The sequence below is a fragment of the Protopterus annectens genome, chromosome 17.part0, assembly GCF_019279795.1.
Source record: "Protopterus annectens isolate FY-2018-M chromosome 17.part0, PAN1.0, whole genome shotgun sequence".
NCBI classification, from domain to species: Eukaryota; Metazoa; Chordata; order Ceratodontiformes; family Protopteridae; genus Protopterus; species Protopterus annectens.
In genome coordinates, this window is record NC_056751.1 from 139,989,276 (window position 1) to 140,009,026 (window position 19,751).

Below are 19,751 nucleotides of genomic sequence, written 5' to 3' on the forward strand. Positions count from 1 at the left end.
GACGCATTTCGGAGCTTCAAGCTTTATCAATCAAATCCCCTTATTTGATTTTTCATAAGGACAGGGTTTCTCTCAGGCCGAACCCTCCTTTCTTCCCAAAGTGGCGTCAATCAGTAACCTTAACCAATCTATTGAATTGCCAATGTTTTTTCCCCAGTTCTCAAACAAGGCAGAATTAAAATGTCATCAGTTGGATGTACACAGACAATTACGTTTTTATTTGCACAGAACGAAAGACCTCAGAAAATCTGATCAGTATGTTTCTTTTTCGGAAAACAGAATTGGGTCTCCTGTCTCCAAAGTCACGCTGTCCAGGTGGATATCCAGTTGTATTTCTTTCATTTATTCCTTAGGGGGTAAAGATTTACCGTTTTGGGTGAAGGCTCACTCTACTCAGTCTATATCTACATCTACAGCCTATCTGGCAAGATTGTCTATGGATGATATTTATGCTGCGGCTACTTGGGCATCTCCTCACACCTTTGTTATGCATTACAAGCTGGATGTGGTATCTAGGGGCAGGTCTTCCTTTGGTTCCACAGTGCTCAGGAGTATTTTCCACTGAGCCTCCCAGGATTTAGGTGCTAGGGGCGCTGTCCCATAAGTAAGAATGTAGGCGAGATTGGACCACATAACATCAAGATGTTATGTACTCACCATAACGTTCGATTATATGTAGTCCATCTCGCCTCACATTCTTACTTACCCCCCCGTCATGGAGGATCTGGAGGTTAGGTCTGATTTCAGAGCTTCCTTCATTGTCGGTTTGTTATTCCTTTTCTTAGGTGTTGTTATGCATGGAGAATGAGTGCTGGGGCTCACAGCAAACTAGATCTGGGGATAGAGAGCAGTGCAGCATGGGATACCATCTTAGCCCAGCCAATAGAAAGACTTCGAGCTAGAAAAGTTGGCCGAGTCCGAGCCGACATTCGGCTCTGAACCCACGGGTAAGAATGTGAGGCGAGATGGACTACATACATTGAATGTTATGGTGAGAACATAACTTCTTGTTTTGTTCTTTTGTTCTTTCATACAGAACAAACAACCCACCAAATCAACTTAATAGTAACACACAAACCTGTGCACATTTTCAAATATTTAAGTTTTTGCTTCCTAATAAAAAAATGTTCTAAGTTGATAGCCACACAGGCTAGAGTTAACCACAAAGAAAGGTTAGTCATACTATGACGCATGGTACAGCCTGTGCTATTAGTAAGTGCTATTTGATTTTGTCTATATTTATAGCCCTCCCAGCTGAAAAAAAAAACACTTGAGTACTTTCAGTAAACACTTTCTCAAAGCCATTTCTCTTTATCAAATTGTCCTCTAATAACATGCAGACCAGACACAAAACTGCTAAGGATACCTTGTTTACTAGAAAAAAAGCCTTATAATATTCAGTGTTGTTTTTCATTTACATGCTTTGTAATAAACTTGTTACTGGATAACACCTAGGGTCTTAACCTAGTCATTTTCCTATGCAAGTATGTGAAAAAGCACAGTGATTTTTATTTTGTCATTCTGTCCTAACAAGACCCCTCCTCTCTCTTTTACATTGCAGTGCATTTCTTAAAAGTGAACAAAACAGAGAAGAATGGAGAAAAAGAAAACACAAATGCCCCTGTTTATACAAGTATCCCCATTGCATTTAAAAAAAAACTGATAAATTTTTACTTCAAGTGTGATTGGTTTTGTCTTACCTTTAAAGCTGTCCCTGCTGGGAAAACCCCCTGATTGCTTTTAGAGAACATTATGTCTTAGCCAGTTTCTTTTCTTTTTCCCTTAGACAATCCCCTTCCTGCAGACTGTCTCCAGTTTCCCTTTATCAGATTGTTTTGATGGAAACATGAAGACCAGCTGCAGAATTGCTACCAAGTATGCGTGCATTTGCTAGAAAAAAGCCTCATATTATTCAATATTCTTTTTCATTTACTTGTTGTCTCTTAACACTAATCAAGCTAAGGTCCTTAATCCAGTCATTTTCCCATGCAAGAATGAGACAAGGCATATTAATTTTAACTTTGTCATGCCCTTGTAACCTAGCCCTTTTTTTTTACATTGCATTGCCTATATTTCTCAAAACTGGACAACAAGAGAGAGAGAAGGGGGGGGAGAAGAAAAAAACAGCAGCACCGTTGTACAATCCCCATTGCGCTTAAAAATAGCATGCAAAGAAAACTGTATACCACAAATAATGTACTATTAAGAAAAGAAAATGTTTTCTTACAGTTAGCTTTCTCCTTTCACATTCCCCTCCCCCAAAGCATTTTCCAAACATTAATGACATGAAGTAGGGCATATACTTATCCCACAAGTCCAACACATTTTGAAAAAGTCCAATATTTCCAGATTTTCTTGTTCAGTCATATTTCACAAATATAATTATTGCATTGTAATCCCAGAGTAAGTTACTGGTTTTGTTACTGTTCTTCGTCATCACACAAATCCTGTCTCTGCTTCATTTCCAATGTACCCTAGAGTCTTCTATTCAACTCTCATACTCCATTCCTTCTTTCCAGCATTTTCTGTTGAAATACTGGAAAAAGTTTCACAAGTACAGTCTCTCTGTGGTCTTTATTACCAGAAGAACAAAAAGCAGAATCTCATTCTGTTTCACAGCTCACTTTTTGTTGGACAAAGTTTATTATTTCCTTGTTAGCATGTACTTCATCAAAAATGATTTTATCCCTCCAGGGGAAGAATACCTTAAAGATAGCTTTATACAGACATTTGAAGCTCATACCCGCATCTCAACATTCCCTGAATAGTGGAATTAATTCATTCCTCTTCTGCCTATTGTACAGTGAGTAATCATTCTCCACAAACACTCTACTGTCTCCCACTTTAGTATTTTGTCCCTCTGCCACAGTTTTGTCAGAATCCGCTCCTTATACTGGTAGGATTGCATCTTTACTATTAAAGGTCTAGGTTGCTTTCTCATAACTAGGTTAAGGGAGCATACACACAATGTCCCCTTTCAACTAACAACTCCTGCTGTGGAATACCAGTCCAGTTGCTTATTTGTGCTTTCATAAAATTAATGCAGTCTGTTCCTTTCAGCTTCTCTGGTATAGCTGAAAATCTCAGGTTTTCCCTACATGCTTTGTCCTCTAATTCTGTTATTTTTTTGAGACATCTCTTCCTGAGCTGTTTCATATTCAGCCAGCCTTTTCTTCATTTCAACCGCTGATTTTTGCAGCTTTAACTTCTCATCTGAATATCTGTTTAACGTTTCTTCCATTTTTGCCAGCCTTTTGTTTGTGTTAATATATATATTCCATCAGTGTTTTGTTTATTTTAACCAGGTCTGTATGCAGTTGTCTTGTATCTTCCTGTAGGTTACTGGAAGTCATGTCTGAAGGTTGTGTTGCATTTTGCTGAGCAGCTGCAGAACTTTCCCAAGTCAGTGTTTCTTCCTCAATTTTTGTAGCTGATTTTTTCCAAGTCTTCTGTATTTCTTTATTCCTGGCATCCAGGCAGTGCACTTAATTTTACCCATAAACAGGAGTCTACTGGCCTTCTCTGCTAAGTTTCTGTTTTCACACTGGGAGAACTAGAAGCAAGCTGTTACACAATGTGCAGCCATCTTCATGCCTGGATTTCAGAGACTTTGAGATGAACAGCTGTGTACTGCCATCTAATCCTTTGTTATACAGGTTAACATTCATGAATTTCTGTATTTCTCTCCCTTTGCTCTGTTCATGTTCTTTTTCCTTTTTCATGATAGCATACACCCCTTGCCTCAATATTTCTGCTTTGCTCCATTTGAAGTCTTTACACTTTATCGTCCTAGAATTCTTTTGTATGACAGGGTGTTGTTTTTCAGGAGTTGGCCTTTCTTACTTTTAGATATTGTATTTGTGTCTTGAAGGAGATGAATATTTTTCAGTATTTGCCTCACCCTCTCTTCTTTACTCCTTTTCTATTCATATACTTCTGGGATAAAGGTGATCAATTCCAGGAATATTCTGCTGCCAGGCTGTTTGATCATGTGTTGCCCAATGCCTTTTAGTCGATTTGCTACTGCCTTATAGATTCCTTGTCACAAATATGTTGTTGCAATGCTGTCCAGGAACCATATATTGCATTCAGGCCCACACTAACTCCCTCACTATTTTGCTACCAAATTGCTTTTAACCTAATATCATTCAGTCAATTTTCTGCTTAACTTCCATATTCCTCTTTGTTGTTGAGGACTTCTGTCATTGGCCTAGTACTTTTAGACCCCAATCTTATTACATTTCTGTCTGGCTATCAGAGAGATTGACTATGCCATTTGGTCATATCTCTGCCAGCATTCTAGATCGCTGTTTGCAGTTGAGGTGTTGTGTTACTGGGCTTTTCCATGTCTCACATTAAGTTTAGTCTTCTATGGGCCAGACAGCATACTGCTTTTAAGCTGGTCATTGTTCTTGCATCTATTCCAAAAATAATAGCTCCCAGTCAGCATCTAAGGATATGTATTTCCTTAATAGCTGTTTAACCATCACACTCGTAGCTAGTATGATGTGAATTGGAACATATTTCTTGAGTTTAGGTCTTCTAGTACTCTCTTGTCATATTTTCTAACAAATATTAATGTTAGTCTCATGTTTTCCTTGTGAGACATTTGTATGACACATGGATCTATTTCATATCCATCTTAGAGATGCTGTCTTGACTCTGTCCTAGAGGTAAAGGATAATACTTAGACCTCTCATATGTTAAGTGACATATTTGCAGTAATTGTGTGTAGGATTAGGTCTGTCTTCCTCTACAACCCTATCATTGTTTCCCCTGCCACTTTGGTATGGGTTTGGAAGTTGCTACAGAGAAGTTTTGTCTCCTTCTTTGTTTCCTTCTTTTCTTGTGGTCCACCATCTGTGGGCTAGGAATAATTTGGAGAGATTTACTTCCTTGTGCAAGACTGTGGGAAATAGGGAAGAGTTCTGAGCCTTGGGAAAGTTTTTGTGCTAACTTGCCTGGATCTAGCCAGCCTCAATTCTTAGAGGTAGAGAAAGATGGACTTGGTCTACACATCATTCATTATAGCAAGAAAGAACTTAACTTTTGTTAATGACTTTGTGATGTCTTAAATTATGTTTATTGAGAGAAGGGACATGGGAAAACATGTCCAAAAAGAATACACAACTCTTCTCACTACAATGTCCTGTATTTTGCTTGCAGGATTACTACAGCCTCCTGTCTCATTTGATGGAGTCTTTACTTCTGACCTGAAGGGCCTCAAATTGGGAATCGACTGGGACTTTTTCAAGGTCTGTGAATCTTATTCTCTTTGTAATTGCACTGTTAGAAGTTTTATTCCACCATTGTTTTTATTTCAGTCATGAGCAGACCACTTGAACAGAATGTTTATATACAATTGTTGAGGCAAATAGATTGAATGCAAACTAAGCGGGAGTCTTTCTTGCTGTTTTTGGGAATCCCCTATTTTGCTTCAGTGTAGTTAACTAACCACTGCATAATGTAAAGAAGAGTAGTCTCATTAACCGCTAAAGTGTCTTGGGATACTGTCTGTGTAAAATGCAGTAGCCCAGGAAGTTGCAAATACTTATATCAGGGAGCGTTTGCAAGAGTGTTCCTTTAAATTCTCCTCATAAGTCAGCATTTATTATATGCCATTTCTAAAAACTGCCATTACACAGAAGTGGTTAGTGGAAACTGAGAATTTTCAGCATTGGTAACCTATATTTACCAAAACAAACGATTAATTTAAGAGGATTCCTGAAACCCTCAAGATGTGTTGCTATTAAGGCATTAGCAAGATGTTTGTGAAATTTAAAAGTAGTCTACATACAATAGTAAATTTAGATCTAGGTAGAAGGAAACTAGGCAAAGTGAAAACATGGAAGACATGCAATCTCCACTCAGAATGTATCCCATTTGGAACCGAATGGTTAAATCAGTTGCTGTGAGAAAACAGCACTGACCACTGTTACTGTGCAGCTCACAATAAAGATATGATGAGTCAAAGTATAACAGGAAAAAACTGACTTCTCACTATTTGTATTACATGCATTGAACTGTTTTTGAAGTAGGGTCAGCATTGAATTGGATTAAATGTACTTTGATCCGCAGTTTGTTTTTAAAGCATGGGTTCACCATGCATTTTAGGAGCATGCATAAATGCATATTTTTTTCTGGATTCTCCTTCATGATCATTTTAAATATACAGTTATGCATGATATTGCTTTAAATTATATTTAATGTTTAGTAAAGTAAAGTTTGTTTAATGCATGTTTAAATTTATGATGTCGAACATTATTTCCACCAAGAACCTGGTGGCTTGTTTATTATCTCAGTATAAATAATTTTGTATAATAAAAGAAAAAAATCATGTCCAAAAACAGGATGGGAGTTGCCCAGCAAGGTAAAAAAAATCCCCCATCATTCTGAACAAGTAAATAAGATGACTAATCAAGTCCATCAATGTCACCTTTGAGATAAAAGTAGCCTCCCAAGCGAAGGACAAACCATAAAGCTTTCTTTATTATGCCTGCAACCTTCAATGCAACTTACAACAGTGTGCCGAACTAATGGTAAATGAAAACACCTGTAAAGAGCCAGAGGATATAGCAAATCTGCTAGACAATAACATTTGCTCCAGTTTTACACCGTGTCACCCCCAGGAAATAACCCCCACCATTTTTCCACTAACCATCACTAGGGTGCTGCTCTTCACTGCACTGTCTAAGGCCACAAACACTGTTTTGATGTGCCCTGATAATATCCCAGGATACTTCTTGAATAACAAGAAATGTGACTTGTCAGGCCCACTAGAATCTCTATTTAGCCATAGCCTCCAGACAGGCTTTACTGATGATTTAATGGATGACTGCAATGGTTATCCCTCTATACAAAGGGGGCTTTCCATGGACCCAAGAAACTACAGACCCATAAGTTTGACTAGCCTTGTATGCAAGGCATGGAAAGAATTATCATGGATCTGATAAACTGTGACATAGGAAACCTACAGACACTAGACCCTACCCAGTTTAGTTTAGTCAAAAGATAGGTCATGCCTACTTAACCTGGTGAACTTCTTCAGGAAGATCACTAAAGCTATGGAAAAGGTAAAGCAGTACACACTGCTTGCCTCATCGACATACCTCACTTGGGCAAACTTACTAGGCATAAACCTATATGTCACCCAATGGATAGCCAGATGTCTCAAAGCCCCTTCTCCCATCAGACCTCTGGAATCTCTGCACCTCCAGAAATAGTTTAAAAGATCATTTCTTTCATTCCAAAGCCCCTTCCACTTAGAAAGTAAAGCAGAAGTATGGTACCCAGACAACTCACAACAGTATTATGTGACACACTGTTTATGCAATATTTTTTCTGTACTGGGATACATAGCTCTTAATCTCGCCTGACAGAATCAGGGACAAATCCAGAAACATTCTGTGACACATTTTAACATATTAATATTAACTTGAGAAGTTGATAGCATAAGAAAATGTGAATTAACATGCATTTTCCAAAGTAAAACAAGTCTATAACTCTAATTATTGTCATTATTTATGAAGTATAATCCACCACCTTTTCTCCCACAATCACCAGTTTTAGGTAGGATTATGAAGGACAGAGGAAAATTTTGAGCCAAAATCAGGGTCACCGAGAGGTATTTTGGCATGAACAGTGACCCAGCCCAGACTTTAACTGTACCTGACTCCAAAGCAAATGTAATTAAGCATGTCTCTCTACTTCTTTATTCAAGAATTGTCTACAAAGCCAAAAATAATTGGTGGACAAAGTCCCAAAATTGGGGACAATTTTTAAATATTCCTCTAATTAACTTAAAAAGTTAATCAAATATCAGATTTTGCATCACAATGCATTTTCTAAATAATAAGAATTGTAACACTATAATGTATGGCTTTATTGCCGGACTAACTGTAATCCTCAATGATTTACCAAAGGATAAAGCAAAAATAAGGTAAAATAAGGGTTCCTATTTTGCATGAAGGCAAGAAAAACTACCATTAATAAGTATTTTTTGCTAAAAGAAAAATGTTTTTATTATTTTAAGAACTTGTTGCTATTACAGATAGCTTTGCATAAGTTCCTAGATTACTTTCTCACTTAGTATTAGGCTTTCTTATTTAACTACTAAAGTTCATAGTTCTGCCTTTGCAATGTGCCTTCCTTAATAATGTATTATTCTTTCTATGTCTACATTGAAGATGTTCTTCAAAAGCATCACTTGCCATAAATCGCTTAAGCAGAGTCTATATCCTCAGTGGGATTTGGAGTTTGTTTTGAAAAATGGTGAAAATTCTCCTTTTGAGCAAGCTTTCTGGTTTCCTTTTCACCGTTTGTCCTGAGAAAACAGTCCTGTTATTCCATAGTAACCCTGCTAGTTTAGTTTTGGAGCTGCAAGTTTTGATATACAATGAAGTTTGTAGTTTATAAAGACGGATTTATGTCACCTGCTTATCTTGCATTTCATCATCCTCATCCACAGGACCCTGATGAGATAATATATTGTATTAATCTTCTGAGATGCCTTTGGTTCTATTTCATCTGGACCTAAGGCATTATGAAAGTGGGTCTTTTTTCTTTACTTTACTTTTATTTCTTTTGCTTTGTTTAAAACAAGAACATTTTCCATTGAATAAACAACCTGTTTCCAACTGTGTTGGCTTTGATGATAAATTTATTTGAGATCATGTTAAAGCACACTGGAGGTGTTACTTTTTCTGCAGCCGTGTTCATATGCAGCTGAGCAGCATATATATGCGAGTCAATGATGTAGTAATCTCTTCTTGTCTTTAGTAAGCATTTCTAATTTGACTTCCAGTACAAAGCAAAATATTGTTTAATTTTACTACAATGGCCAACTGTCTGTTTCTTTTCCCTCGGTTATAAAGATCAAAAGAACTGGGAGGAAGTGAGTATACCACAGTTATGTAAAGTACTCACCATAACATTAGATTTAACATGAGACCCCTCCTTAATTGGTCCTCTGGTTTTATTCTCTCCACCAGTGAGTATTTATCAGCTTTTTTCTGGAAGTTCCTGCACTTGGGAATAGACATGTACCTGTGGCAGTGCAATGCAGTAACATGACACCTTGACTTGCATCATCATACTCATCCACTGCACCCACCAGCATGCTCGCTACTTTTATGCTTTTTTTTTTTTTTTTTTTTACAGTTTATATCCCACTGTTAAAAGTTCTTGAATTAACATACGTTATGCTTTATTTCTTTGGAGATGGATGAAATTCATTTAAATTTTGGACTTGGTGGTTGAAGTAGGATCCTTATGTGACCTGCGGGAGGGTTTTCCTTTCACTGGCAATGGGTATACCAGAGCATATATATCTAGACTTTGCTTGCAGGGTTGACTGAAGTTTAGAACTTTCAGAAGCAAGTCTACAGTTTGTGCAGCTTCCTAGGCTTTACAGGGGCAATGATAGTCTTTGATTACTGGAGACTTGATTATGTTCTGGTCCTCTGTTTTGTGGCGAACAATAAGCCTCAGTGAGATGTGCATATAGCTTGCATCCTGGAGTAGTACATCCTGGCATGTTTTCACCCCCCAACCCCCCCCCCCCCAGTCATTCAGCTGGACTCGTCCATCCATTCTGATCTTGAGGAGTGTTCTCTCAAGTCACATGGGCACTCACTTCTGGCCAAGGCTTTCACTCCAAGAACTTTGCTGACACCCACTACTACTACTACTTCTTCTTTCGGCTTTTCCTGATTAGGGATCGCCACAGCAGAACTCCGGACCACTAATGTTTGGCAGTAGATTTTTATGGTGCCGAGGTACCAGCTTGACGCCCAACCTTGAACAAAGGCACCCCCATTCACGCATGTCTTTCGAAGGCCACTCGACTGCGGGGAGGACATGCAGACTCCACACAGAAGGTGCTCCAGCCGAGAATCGAACGGGAGAACCTCTTGTTGTGAGGCGACAACGCTACCGCTGCACCACTGTGGCTTTACACCCACTAAGATTGATAAATCCAGGTTGAAAAGAAGCCTGTCAATGAACCTGAGCTAAGTCTGTGTCCTGGAGCAAGAAGAATGGCATTTGTCTGTGTCCTGGTGGGAGATTGATGCTCTGAATGGGATTTCACCCTAACATATTTCAGTTTGATGCCAGCATCGGGCTAGTGTAGGTTGTGTAGTGCCTGCATGTTGCATGCAAGCTTCAGACCGCCTGACAGATGTATACTTGTGAGCAATGCTGTTGGTAGAGGTATCCCAAGAGCTGTCAGACAGTGTAGGGCTGCCTCCCCTTAGTCTTCTATGGATCATTTAGTGATCGTGATGATTTTGTTGAAGAGAGAGATATGGTGATGGAGACCCCCAATTCATTGACCTCCATGTAGGATGATCTATCCTACAAGGAGGTCCTTTAACTAACAAAATCTTTCATGGCTCTTTCCCTGAGTTGTTTCTGGGGTACAGTGCTTTTACTCCCCAGCCATCCCCATTTAAAGATGACCTTTGAGGATATTATCTTGGAAGCCCAAAGACACATTCACTTTGCTGGTGAGTCCCCAAGAAGACTGCTGCCACATTTTGCCTTCCATCAGATCAATGTGACTCCAGGCTCAAGCACCCCAAGGGTGAATGCTTTGTGGTCTGTGTGTGCCTTCAGTGGCTGCAGACACCAGAGTCTGTTTCCTCCATCTAGCTGGCAGGAAAGCTCTATCTTTGGATGACTCCACCAAGAAGATGCTTTCCTGCCCTATGTTGGGGTTCAGGACTCTTGACTATGCAACTTCTTTCTCTTTAGATTGCAGTTCCTGTACTTTTAGACGAAAGTCTACATTCTGTGCTGCCTCCTAATCTTAACAGAGACTGTGATCATCCTTGATTAGTGGGGTCTTGATTATGTTCTGGTCCTTTTCCCTTGCTCCAGGCCACAGACTTGGACACTAGCTCATTGACATGGTCCTTCTCCACAAGGATTGATCAACCTTAATGAATGTGGGGGAAGTTTGTATATGGCTTTTCAAGTATGCTGTCAGATAGCCCTTTGTCTCTCAGATTCAGTGAATGCTACAGCTGTAGTGGTAGGCTTTGGTTTGTACAGAATGGTGTGGTTAAGATTTTCCTCTATTGTGTAGAAGCTTGGAGACTTGGCTATCTATTTGGCTAGTGTTCCATTTGAAATGGGAGTGCTTTTGGCCAGGGGTTGCAGCCCTTGCTCAGTAACATCCTTGGCAGAAAGCAAGGATTCTCAGCATTCAGATGTCCATTTCCCTCATCCTTTGTATGGTTACACTTGGTGGTCCCTACGCTCAAAGCCAAGCATCCTCTGCTTGTACTGTCCTCAGCATTGTTATCCTTGGGATCTTTGTCCATTCCTTCCCACTATGGCCTAGGAACTGTTCTGAATTAATAGAATCAGAACATTTTTATGGTTCATCCCACTAGAATTAGTTTCAGCAGGTTTGGAAATCCTTCACATATTCTTAGCTGCTGTGAAGCTACTTGACCCAGACCCAGGCTTGAACACCTCAAAGTGGTGGACGCTGCTCCATTTCCTGAATGAGAGTTGGAGCCTCTCCCTTTTCTCTTTCAGATTGATGAAGCTGTTGTATCTGAGCTTTCACATTAGCATTCATCCACTGAGGGATGCTTGGGTTTCTTTCCTACCTGCTTGTTGGGAGGGTGCAGGGATAATTCTTCCTAGGATGCTTTAGTCCCTTGTTTCATAGATCATTATGGTTCCATGTATGTTTCTAGCTTGACATCACCTTCAGTGAAGTAGACTGCTGTCTGATGCCTTTCAATGTGCAGCACCTGTCCCAGTATTGGCCATAGTGGCAGGATTCTGGAGTGAGGTGAACCCTTGTGTGCCCCCTTAGAGAGTTTCTGATGACAAGTTGCCTCTCTGGAATTCACTGGAGGGATTCCCATGGGATACCTCTCTTTTTACCCCAGTCACAGTCCAGTATGATTGGCATATTTGTCTGAGAGGGCTTTTTTGGCTCCTGCTCAATGGTTGCTTTGCCTGAGCTTGAAACTTGCAGTTCTCTTGCCGGTTGTCTTTTTTGTTACAGGTGACCCAACTCACATAGTCTTTGTGGCACTGGTGGAGCAGAGGCCATGCCTGTTTTCAGATCTGGCTGCTTCTGGTTATGAATGCTGCCCCCTTACTCTGGTGCCATGGCACACCTACAGTTCTTGGTCTTGCTGTGATCCTAAGAAGGTTGTGATATCCTTTTCAGTAGTTTTTGAACTGGTAAGAAAAACTGAGAGGAGGAACTCGCAGAAGAGGATGCAGCCAAGCAGAAGCATCCCAAACCTTCTTCCTGAGCCTAATGGATGATTCATTGGGTGAAGTAAACCAGAACAAAATGTCCCCAATCTGCCAACCCATAAGAGAACCCAGGCCATGGTGGAAATTCTGAACAAGGACCCCTAAGGTTGCCTGACCTTCTCTTGGTAGTTGCCCTTGTATTAGTAGTCTTTCTAGTGAATCACGGGTCATAAATTTCTCCTGTGTCCTTCCTATTAATACCACTGGATATTTGCTGGTGGATGATTACTTACATAGGCTGCTCCCTTACTCATAATGCACCCTTCCCAAGTTATCCCAGATCTCATTTGCAGCTTTTGCGAAGATGTGATCACCAGTAGCTCTCGGGCAGTTAAGCATTTTCAGTATATTCTTTCAAAAAGTTCTAAAAATTCTTTAAAACAGCTTCTCTTGTTCATCTGTCTTCCCTTATCTAGCAACTTATTTGAATTTCCCCTTTTACGACTTTCTACTGACTTTTTACTTACCCTTCCTTTCTTTCATATGAAAGTACTTAGTGATGCTATTGTGAGTATCCTTTTGTACACCTTTGTGTGCTTTTCTTTCATACCATTATTGGTAACTCCTTTTTTCTTTTAACTATCTTTAAAAGAAAAAAAAGTTGTTTTTCTTCTTTCTAACTTTTTCTCCCTTTTTTACTAGTGATGGCTGACAAAGGAAAGGATAAAGATAAGCCAGCTGGCTTCAAAAATTGTGCCAAATGTGGGCACAAAATACTGGTTAGTGACTCACATGTGCTCTGTGTTTATTGTCTCAGTCCTCTGCATCGTCAGGAGGACTGTGCATTTTGTCACTCTTTTAACCATAGGGCCTTGGTTGAACAGAAAAATTAATACTTAAAGGTTTATTGCTATCCTCCTTTGGTGAGGCAATTTCTGGAGTTTCTCCTGTAGAAAAATTGAAAAACCACAAGTCTGGACAGGCCAGCCTTGCATCTTCTTTTTCATTGACAGTGTCAGACAAAGGAAGAAAATGAACTGCTTCAGTTCCGAACTCTCCATCGTATCCGACTGCTAAAAAGTCTAAGATATTGGTCCAACTTCTTCATCAGATCAGAAAGCCAAAAAGCACAGACTTTCAGACCATCTATTTCCTCGGATCCTTCATGCCTTAAGAAAAAGGAGTCCTTGGAGCTGATAAGTTTGGATCCAATAGAAAGTTTATCTCCAACTCCACAATACCTTCTGATGACTGAATACTCCCCTTCAGTTGATCCAGTCCCTTTCAGTGTCCCTTGCCACATGACCTTTTAGAATTGTATTTAAACAGTGTGTTTGGTTCATTTCATCTCAAGAAGTTTTATTATAAAATAAAATGAAAGAGCTAATATTACATTTCAAGTTATTGGGCTGGATTTTTCGGAGCCTCTCGGGCCTTCTGTGTGGGTTTTTTTTATCATTTTAAGTTTTGGATGGTCATGGTACAGTCCTTTCTTTCATTTTTGGAAGAGGAAGGCTGGATGTGCTCTATAGATCTTTAAGGTGCGTACTACCATGCAAAGATGGACAGGCATTCCAGGAGGTACCTTCGCTTTCGGCTGGGAGCCAGTCATTATCAGTTCAGAGCTCAGCCATTTGATGCCACTACAGCCCCAGAGTGTTCACCAAGTGCATGTCAGTAGTCACAGCACACTTGAGATTGCAAGGATTCCAGGTATTTCCATATTTGTATGACTGGCTCATATCCACTCTGACCAGGTATCAGCTACTACAAGCAAGAGGCAATGTTCTTCAGATGTGCACCAATCTGGGGACAACTATAAATTACGAGAAATCCCTTCTAGACCCAACACAGTGTTTGGAATTCATAGGTGCAATTCTCAACACAAGACAAACAATACCATCTCTTCCCCCTTGAAGAGTAGAAATTATCAGATCACAAGTCAAAAAATAATCTGCAGTATGAAAGTCTCCTTATGACTGGTTCTTCAGGCTCAAGGGTCCATGGCGGCAGCAATAGCTCTAGCTCTAGTTCCGCTGGCTGGGTTTCACATGAGAATCTTGCAGTGGCTACTTTCAACACAATGGTCCATTCTCCACCAACCAGTGTCAACCCAGATAAGAATCACCAACTTATGTAAGAGAGACCTCTCATGGTGGAGGAAATCTGAGCAGATTCAACAAGGCTGTCCATTTAATCCCCCTCAGCGCATGGCCACAGTGACCACTGACACTTCCCATTTAGGGTAGGGGGCATTTTCTGGGGAATACAGTCCAAGGCGCTTGGTTGCCTGAATACGCCAACTTGCATATCAACATCCTAGAGATGAGAGCAGTACTTCTAGCATTACAGGCTTTCCAAAATGCTTTCCCCTTGGGGACAATTGCAGCTCAGACAACTTGTCAGTCTGGTACATCAGCAGATAAGGAGAAAAAAGATTCTACCACTTGTGTCACGAAGCACTCAGAGTGTGGCAATAGGCAATCTCCTCCAACTGCTTTCTAATAGCAATGCATATTCAGGGGATGTCGAGTGTGATAGCAGACAGATTGAGCAGATGCATTTTTCTGCTCATGAGTGGTTCCTCAATCAGATAGTGGTGGAAAGGATATTCCAGAAATGGGGCCAGCCTTGCTGCACTCTTTTTGCCTGTCCCCTAAACAAGTGCAGCAGCTATTTTGTCCTGATCTCCCCACAAGGGGAATCATCGAGGAATGCTCTTCTTCACAGTTGGCCTCCCAGTCTCCTTTATGCCTTTCCTCCAACTCACTAATTCCTGAAATTTATGTAGAAAGCAAGCAGGTTGAAGAGCAAAATATCCTCATTGAACCATGTTGGCCTCGACAAGTTTGGTTTTCCTTCCTTTGGCCTCACTTGCTTCAACAATCATGGATTCTGGATCCATCTAGACCTCCTGTCTCACCCGACAGGTATGATTCATCCAAACATACAAAACTTCAGGCTAACTGCTTGGCTTCTCCAATTCCATTGATAGCCAGACAACCTAAGCTCTCTTCTCCAGTCTGTCACATACTTTTATCCTTTCATAAGCCATCTACATGTAAACTGTACTCCAGTAAATGGAAGATATTTATCTGCTGGGCAAACAGATTAAAACAATGCAAAATTATCTGGATCCCTTTTCAGCTCCAATCCATAGTATCCTTGAATTTGTAGCCCAACTGTTTAATGAAGCAGCTTCTTCAACAATAACAGTACAGTTTAGCTGCAATTTCCAATTTTCATATTGGATTTCAAGGTTCTCCATTTGCTTCATACAAGCTCTGTAAAGCTTTTCTGAACAGAAGTGTCATGCTAAAACCCCCTTATAAAGACCCTACTCCGACTTGGGACCAGAATTTGATGTAAGCAATCATACAGCAGCTAAATGTGATCTCAAGTTCCTTTCTTGGAAAACTATATTTTTAGTAGCCATAACCGCTGCAAGAAGAATTTCAGAGATTCAAGTCTTATTGTCACAGCCACCATATTTAATCTTTCATAAAGACAGGGTTACAGTATGTACTAACCCATATCCTTTCTACCTAAAATAGTATCAGACACAAATATCAACCAATCCATCAGTTTACCAGTATTTTTTTTCTAAACTTTCTAATAAAAGTGAATACTTGCTACATTTATTAGATGTTTGCAGACAATTGTGTTTTTAACTTCACAGGACAAAAAAACATCAGGAAGTCTGACCAAGTGTTCATTTCCTTCTCAGAAGTAAAACTGGGCAAACCAATGACCAAAGTAACATTGGCTAGATGGATCACAGATTGTGTTTCATTCATTTACAATAAACAGGGTATTACTTTACCAAAACCATTGCAAGTCCATTCAATAAGAGCCATGGTGCCGTCTTCAGAATTTCACGCTAGAGCATCAGTGGATGATGTGTGTGCAGCCACAACTTGGGCTAGCCCCCCCAATAGTTTTACTTATTACAAATTGAATTTGATTCCAAGGGGAAGAGGATCATTTGGTTCAATGGTGCTAAGGAACATCCTTCCTTGAGTCCACCCAAAATCTAGGGTAGCTGTGGATAGTGTCCCACAGGTTGAGGCTAGAATGAAAATTGACAACACCAGATAAAAAAGTTATGCACTTACCATAAAGTTCCATCTTTGTTGTCCATTTTCATTCTTCCTCAACAACCCACCCCCAACCCCTTACCTTTAGAATCCTAAGAGAGCGAGTAGACACATGTTGTCACTTCCCTGTGCTGAGCTCCAGTGACAGTCTCACTATCTTTATATGTAATTTTCTACACCTTCTGTTTTATTTGTGTATGTGTATATATATATATATCTAGAGTATTCCCTTTAAATCCTTGAAGTAACATAACGTCAACTTGTATAATACCAAGATGACTTCAGTGAAAATTTAAATGAACAAACTCCTCAAACAGCGTATTTTGCCTTCAGGAAACTCACCACTTGGCCACCATAGCAAACTTTGCCCTTTTCACTACTGTAGTGCAACCGAGGAGTTGGTATATTTTGTTAGAGTGGGTGTAAGAGACAACAGCCCCTGACTTGGGGACTTGGTGGGTTTAATTTGCTTCAGTTTTTGTTTGATTTATTGGTGTACAAGTGGTTAGTTTCTGAGAGGCAAAATGCACTGTTCAAGGAGTTCATTCATTTAAATTGTTCGCTGAAGTCATCTTGCTGTTATGCGAGTTGACACTATGTTAAGTAAGTGTTATGACATAGGTCCGGATAGATTTATAGATATTTTTCTATCAGCAAACAAGATCTGAGGAAACTTGGGAAGGGTGCATTATGGGTAAGGGAGGAGCTAGAGAGTTTTTTGGTTGCCATGAGCTATTGCAACAGCTGAGTCAGATCCAAGCATCGGATCTGAACCCACAGGTTAAGGAAGAATGAAAGTGGAAAACACAGATGGAACATTATGGTGAGTATATAACTACTAAATTTTTTTTTTTTTTTTGGCTATCCCTGTTGGCTTAGTACACAGTGTATTCAGTTTCCAGTACTGAGACGTTTTGGTAATCTCCACTGAGTTTAACTAGGGATGCCCCACATTATTAAAGCAGTTAATAGCCCCATTTTATATTAAAGCAGTTAATGGCCCCATTTTAGGACCTGGTTTTCAGAGGGGCTTCATAAAGTTACTGGAAAGTCTACTCCCTGGGTTTCAAGTGAATGAGATTCTCTGGATAGAGAGATACATTATGCCACCACATTCTATCTGTTCTGGGCATCCTTGTTGCTTTGGCAGCCCGAATGCTTGGCGTTAATCTCCATGTTAGGTTTTAAGGCAGTTTTCTACTCTTGGTTCCAGGGGCAGGCAGGACTGAAGCCTAGCTCTAGCTGGTTTGGTAGTTCCTATGGAAATGCTGCTTTTGCTGTCTTTCTTTAGAGATCTGTCTCCTTCAGAGGACTTTGTTTGATAGACATGCCTTTCCGGTCTTCACCGTCTTTTTCCAGTAGTGCTCTTCCTAGGAGATCTGCTGCTTGACATTCAATGGAGGCATCCTTCTCTATCCCATTCTGGAGTATGGCTCATTCTCTGCATTCCCACTTCCTGAGAAGATGATCATTTTGATCCACAAACTGGTTTTGTCTGTTAGGACAGACACTAGAGGAGCGAGGAGTCCTTTTACTCCATGGGGCAAAGGCAGCTGTGCTGTTGGGTTCAGCAAATCAATAGTTTTTGCTTTGATTCCTTTGTGGGTTGGCATTTGTTTTCTCTATGCAACTGGATGGCTCTACCCATTGGCTGAAGCTGCAGGGTTGCTTGTTATGAGCTGCTGTTTCCATTGCTTTGTTTATTTTGTTTGTTGGAGTATGGATTTTTTTCAGGCCCAGCCCAGAAAACCACAAATAAAAAAAAAAAATACAAACACCAGTGTTGTACAGATTAGCATGGTAACAAAAAGGCATTTAGCAAACACAATAGGTTTAATGTAAGAGGGAAAAACAAGGAAAGACCAAACTAGAAGTTTTCCCCCAAGGAAATCTGTCACTGACATCTTTACCTTATAGTTGCAGAAAGATAGGTAAAAAGTGTCAAACAAATATTCAGTTTTACAAATGTTAAAAAAAAATCCTGCAAGATATTTGCCATATTTGCAATGAAGGGGTAAGGGTGAAAGGAAGAAAAAGAATGAAAAAGGCTATATATGAATGGGAGAATTAAGATAATAGGGAAGTTTATGCAAGAAATTAAACTAAGTAGGAAAAGACAGATGGGGAAGAGAAAAAAAAAGCTAAGGTGGTTTCACATTTTCTGCAAAAGACAATTAAAGCACTGGTGTGGTTGTGTGCACTGGATTAGGTGTAAAGTTGGTAACGGTATTATGTCAGACAATTCCTAAATGAGCATTTACAGCTTGCTAATTTGATATGGCAAAGAAGTGGATTCCCAGAGTTTAGGGTGCTAAACTGGTGAAGCTGTGGAAACTTTGGTGGAGCTTTGTGAAAGGAGTCTGGGGAGATAAGGAATTTGAAAGTAAAGATGTAATTTGATGGTTTGTTTTCTTTATTGTAAATTTACTAGAAAGAAAATCTAAGCACTCTGTTATAAGTTGTTTGCAAAGAAGAGAGCCTATTAGCAGGAGATGTCTGTTTAATGGGAAACAATTTGTCTTTGAAGAACAAAGGTAGTATATTAACAGAGGTAGTTGTGGGTTGTAAGGAGATTAGATTTTTTGGGGAGAATAATATAGATAGGAATGCCCATGCTCTGACTGAGAAACTATTATGCCTTTTCCTGTGGAACTACTACTGGGATTAAGAAGTGGCAGATTTCCTTAAACCAAAATATTTGTTTGGTCTGTCCTTGCCAGACGGTTATTTTGGCCCTTTGAGTCTGCAACTTGTATTGCCACACATTACTATTGTGATTATAACTGTGGAACCAGGCCTACTCCTACTAGGCTTTCACTAGAACTTTGCCTTCTTTTTCCTGGTGTATTACTCTGGCTGCTTCCACTCCTGACTTTTCTGCTTCATATTCAACCCAACAAGGAAGAGTCTTCAGTGGCGAGAATAACAGATGCAGTTTTACTTATCAGTTGATCTGTGAAAGGTATGCTCCATGGTGGATCTCAAATATCTTCTCTCACCCTACAGGTGAGCAGAATACCACCCTTTCAGCCTGTCTTGGATATTGGAGTTCTTTTTAAGTTGTACAAGTATGTAACTTTGTAGCACTGAGGGTGCCATATCTTAATTTTTCTTTCTGCTTTGCATTAAATTGTGTGCTAGTTGCTAGGAAGTGAATTGGTGGGCAGTGGGAAAAGCATACTTATGTGGTCAACTTGTGATATCATGATGGACATTGTCATGGATGTTTGCCCCCAAGCATAGGAACTTCTAGAAGATGCCATACTCTGGTAGAGAGGATAAACATAACCGTAAGATCCATTAAGTGGTGTCCTTTTCATAATGTCCACTAATATACCAGGAACATAGCTGTTATTTAATTGGATTTTTTTTTATAATAGCTCATTCCCACCATACCCTTATTGTAAGTATTCATCGTCCATGATC

General features: G+C 39.8%; 1 protein-coding gene across 1 annotated transcript in view; it reads left to right on the forward strand.

The window, feature by feature from the left end:
- LOC122791413 (fatty acid amide hydrolase-like) overlaps window positions 1–19,751 on the forward strand; it is a 1,249,544-nt gene that overhangs the window by 749,865 nt on the left and 479,928 nt on the right. The window contains exon 13 of the mRNA XM_044059161.1: window positions 5,167–5,255. Within this exon, the coding sequence (XP_043915096.1) occupies window positions 5,167–5,255 (89 nt within the window). The remainder of the gene's footprint in view (window positions 1–5,166; window positions 5,256–19,751) is intronic.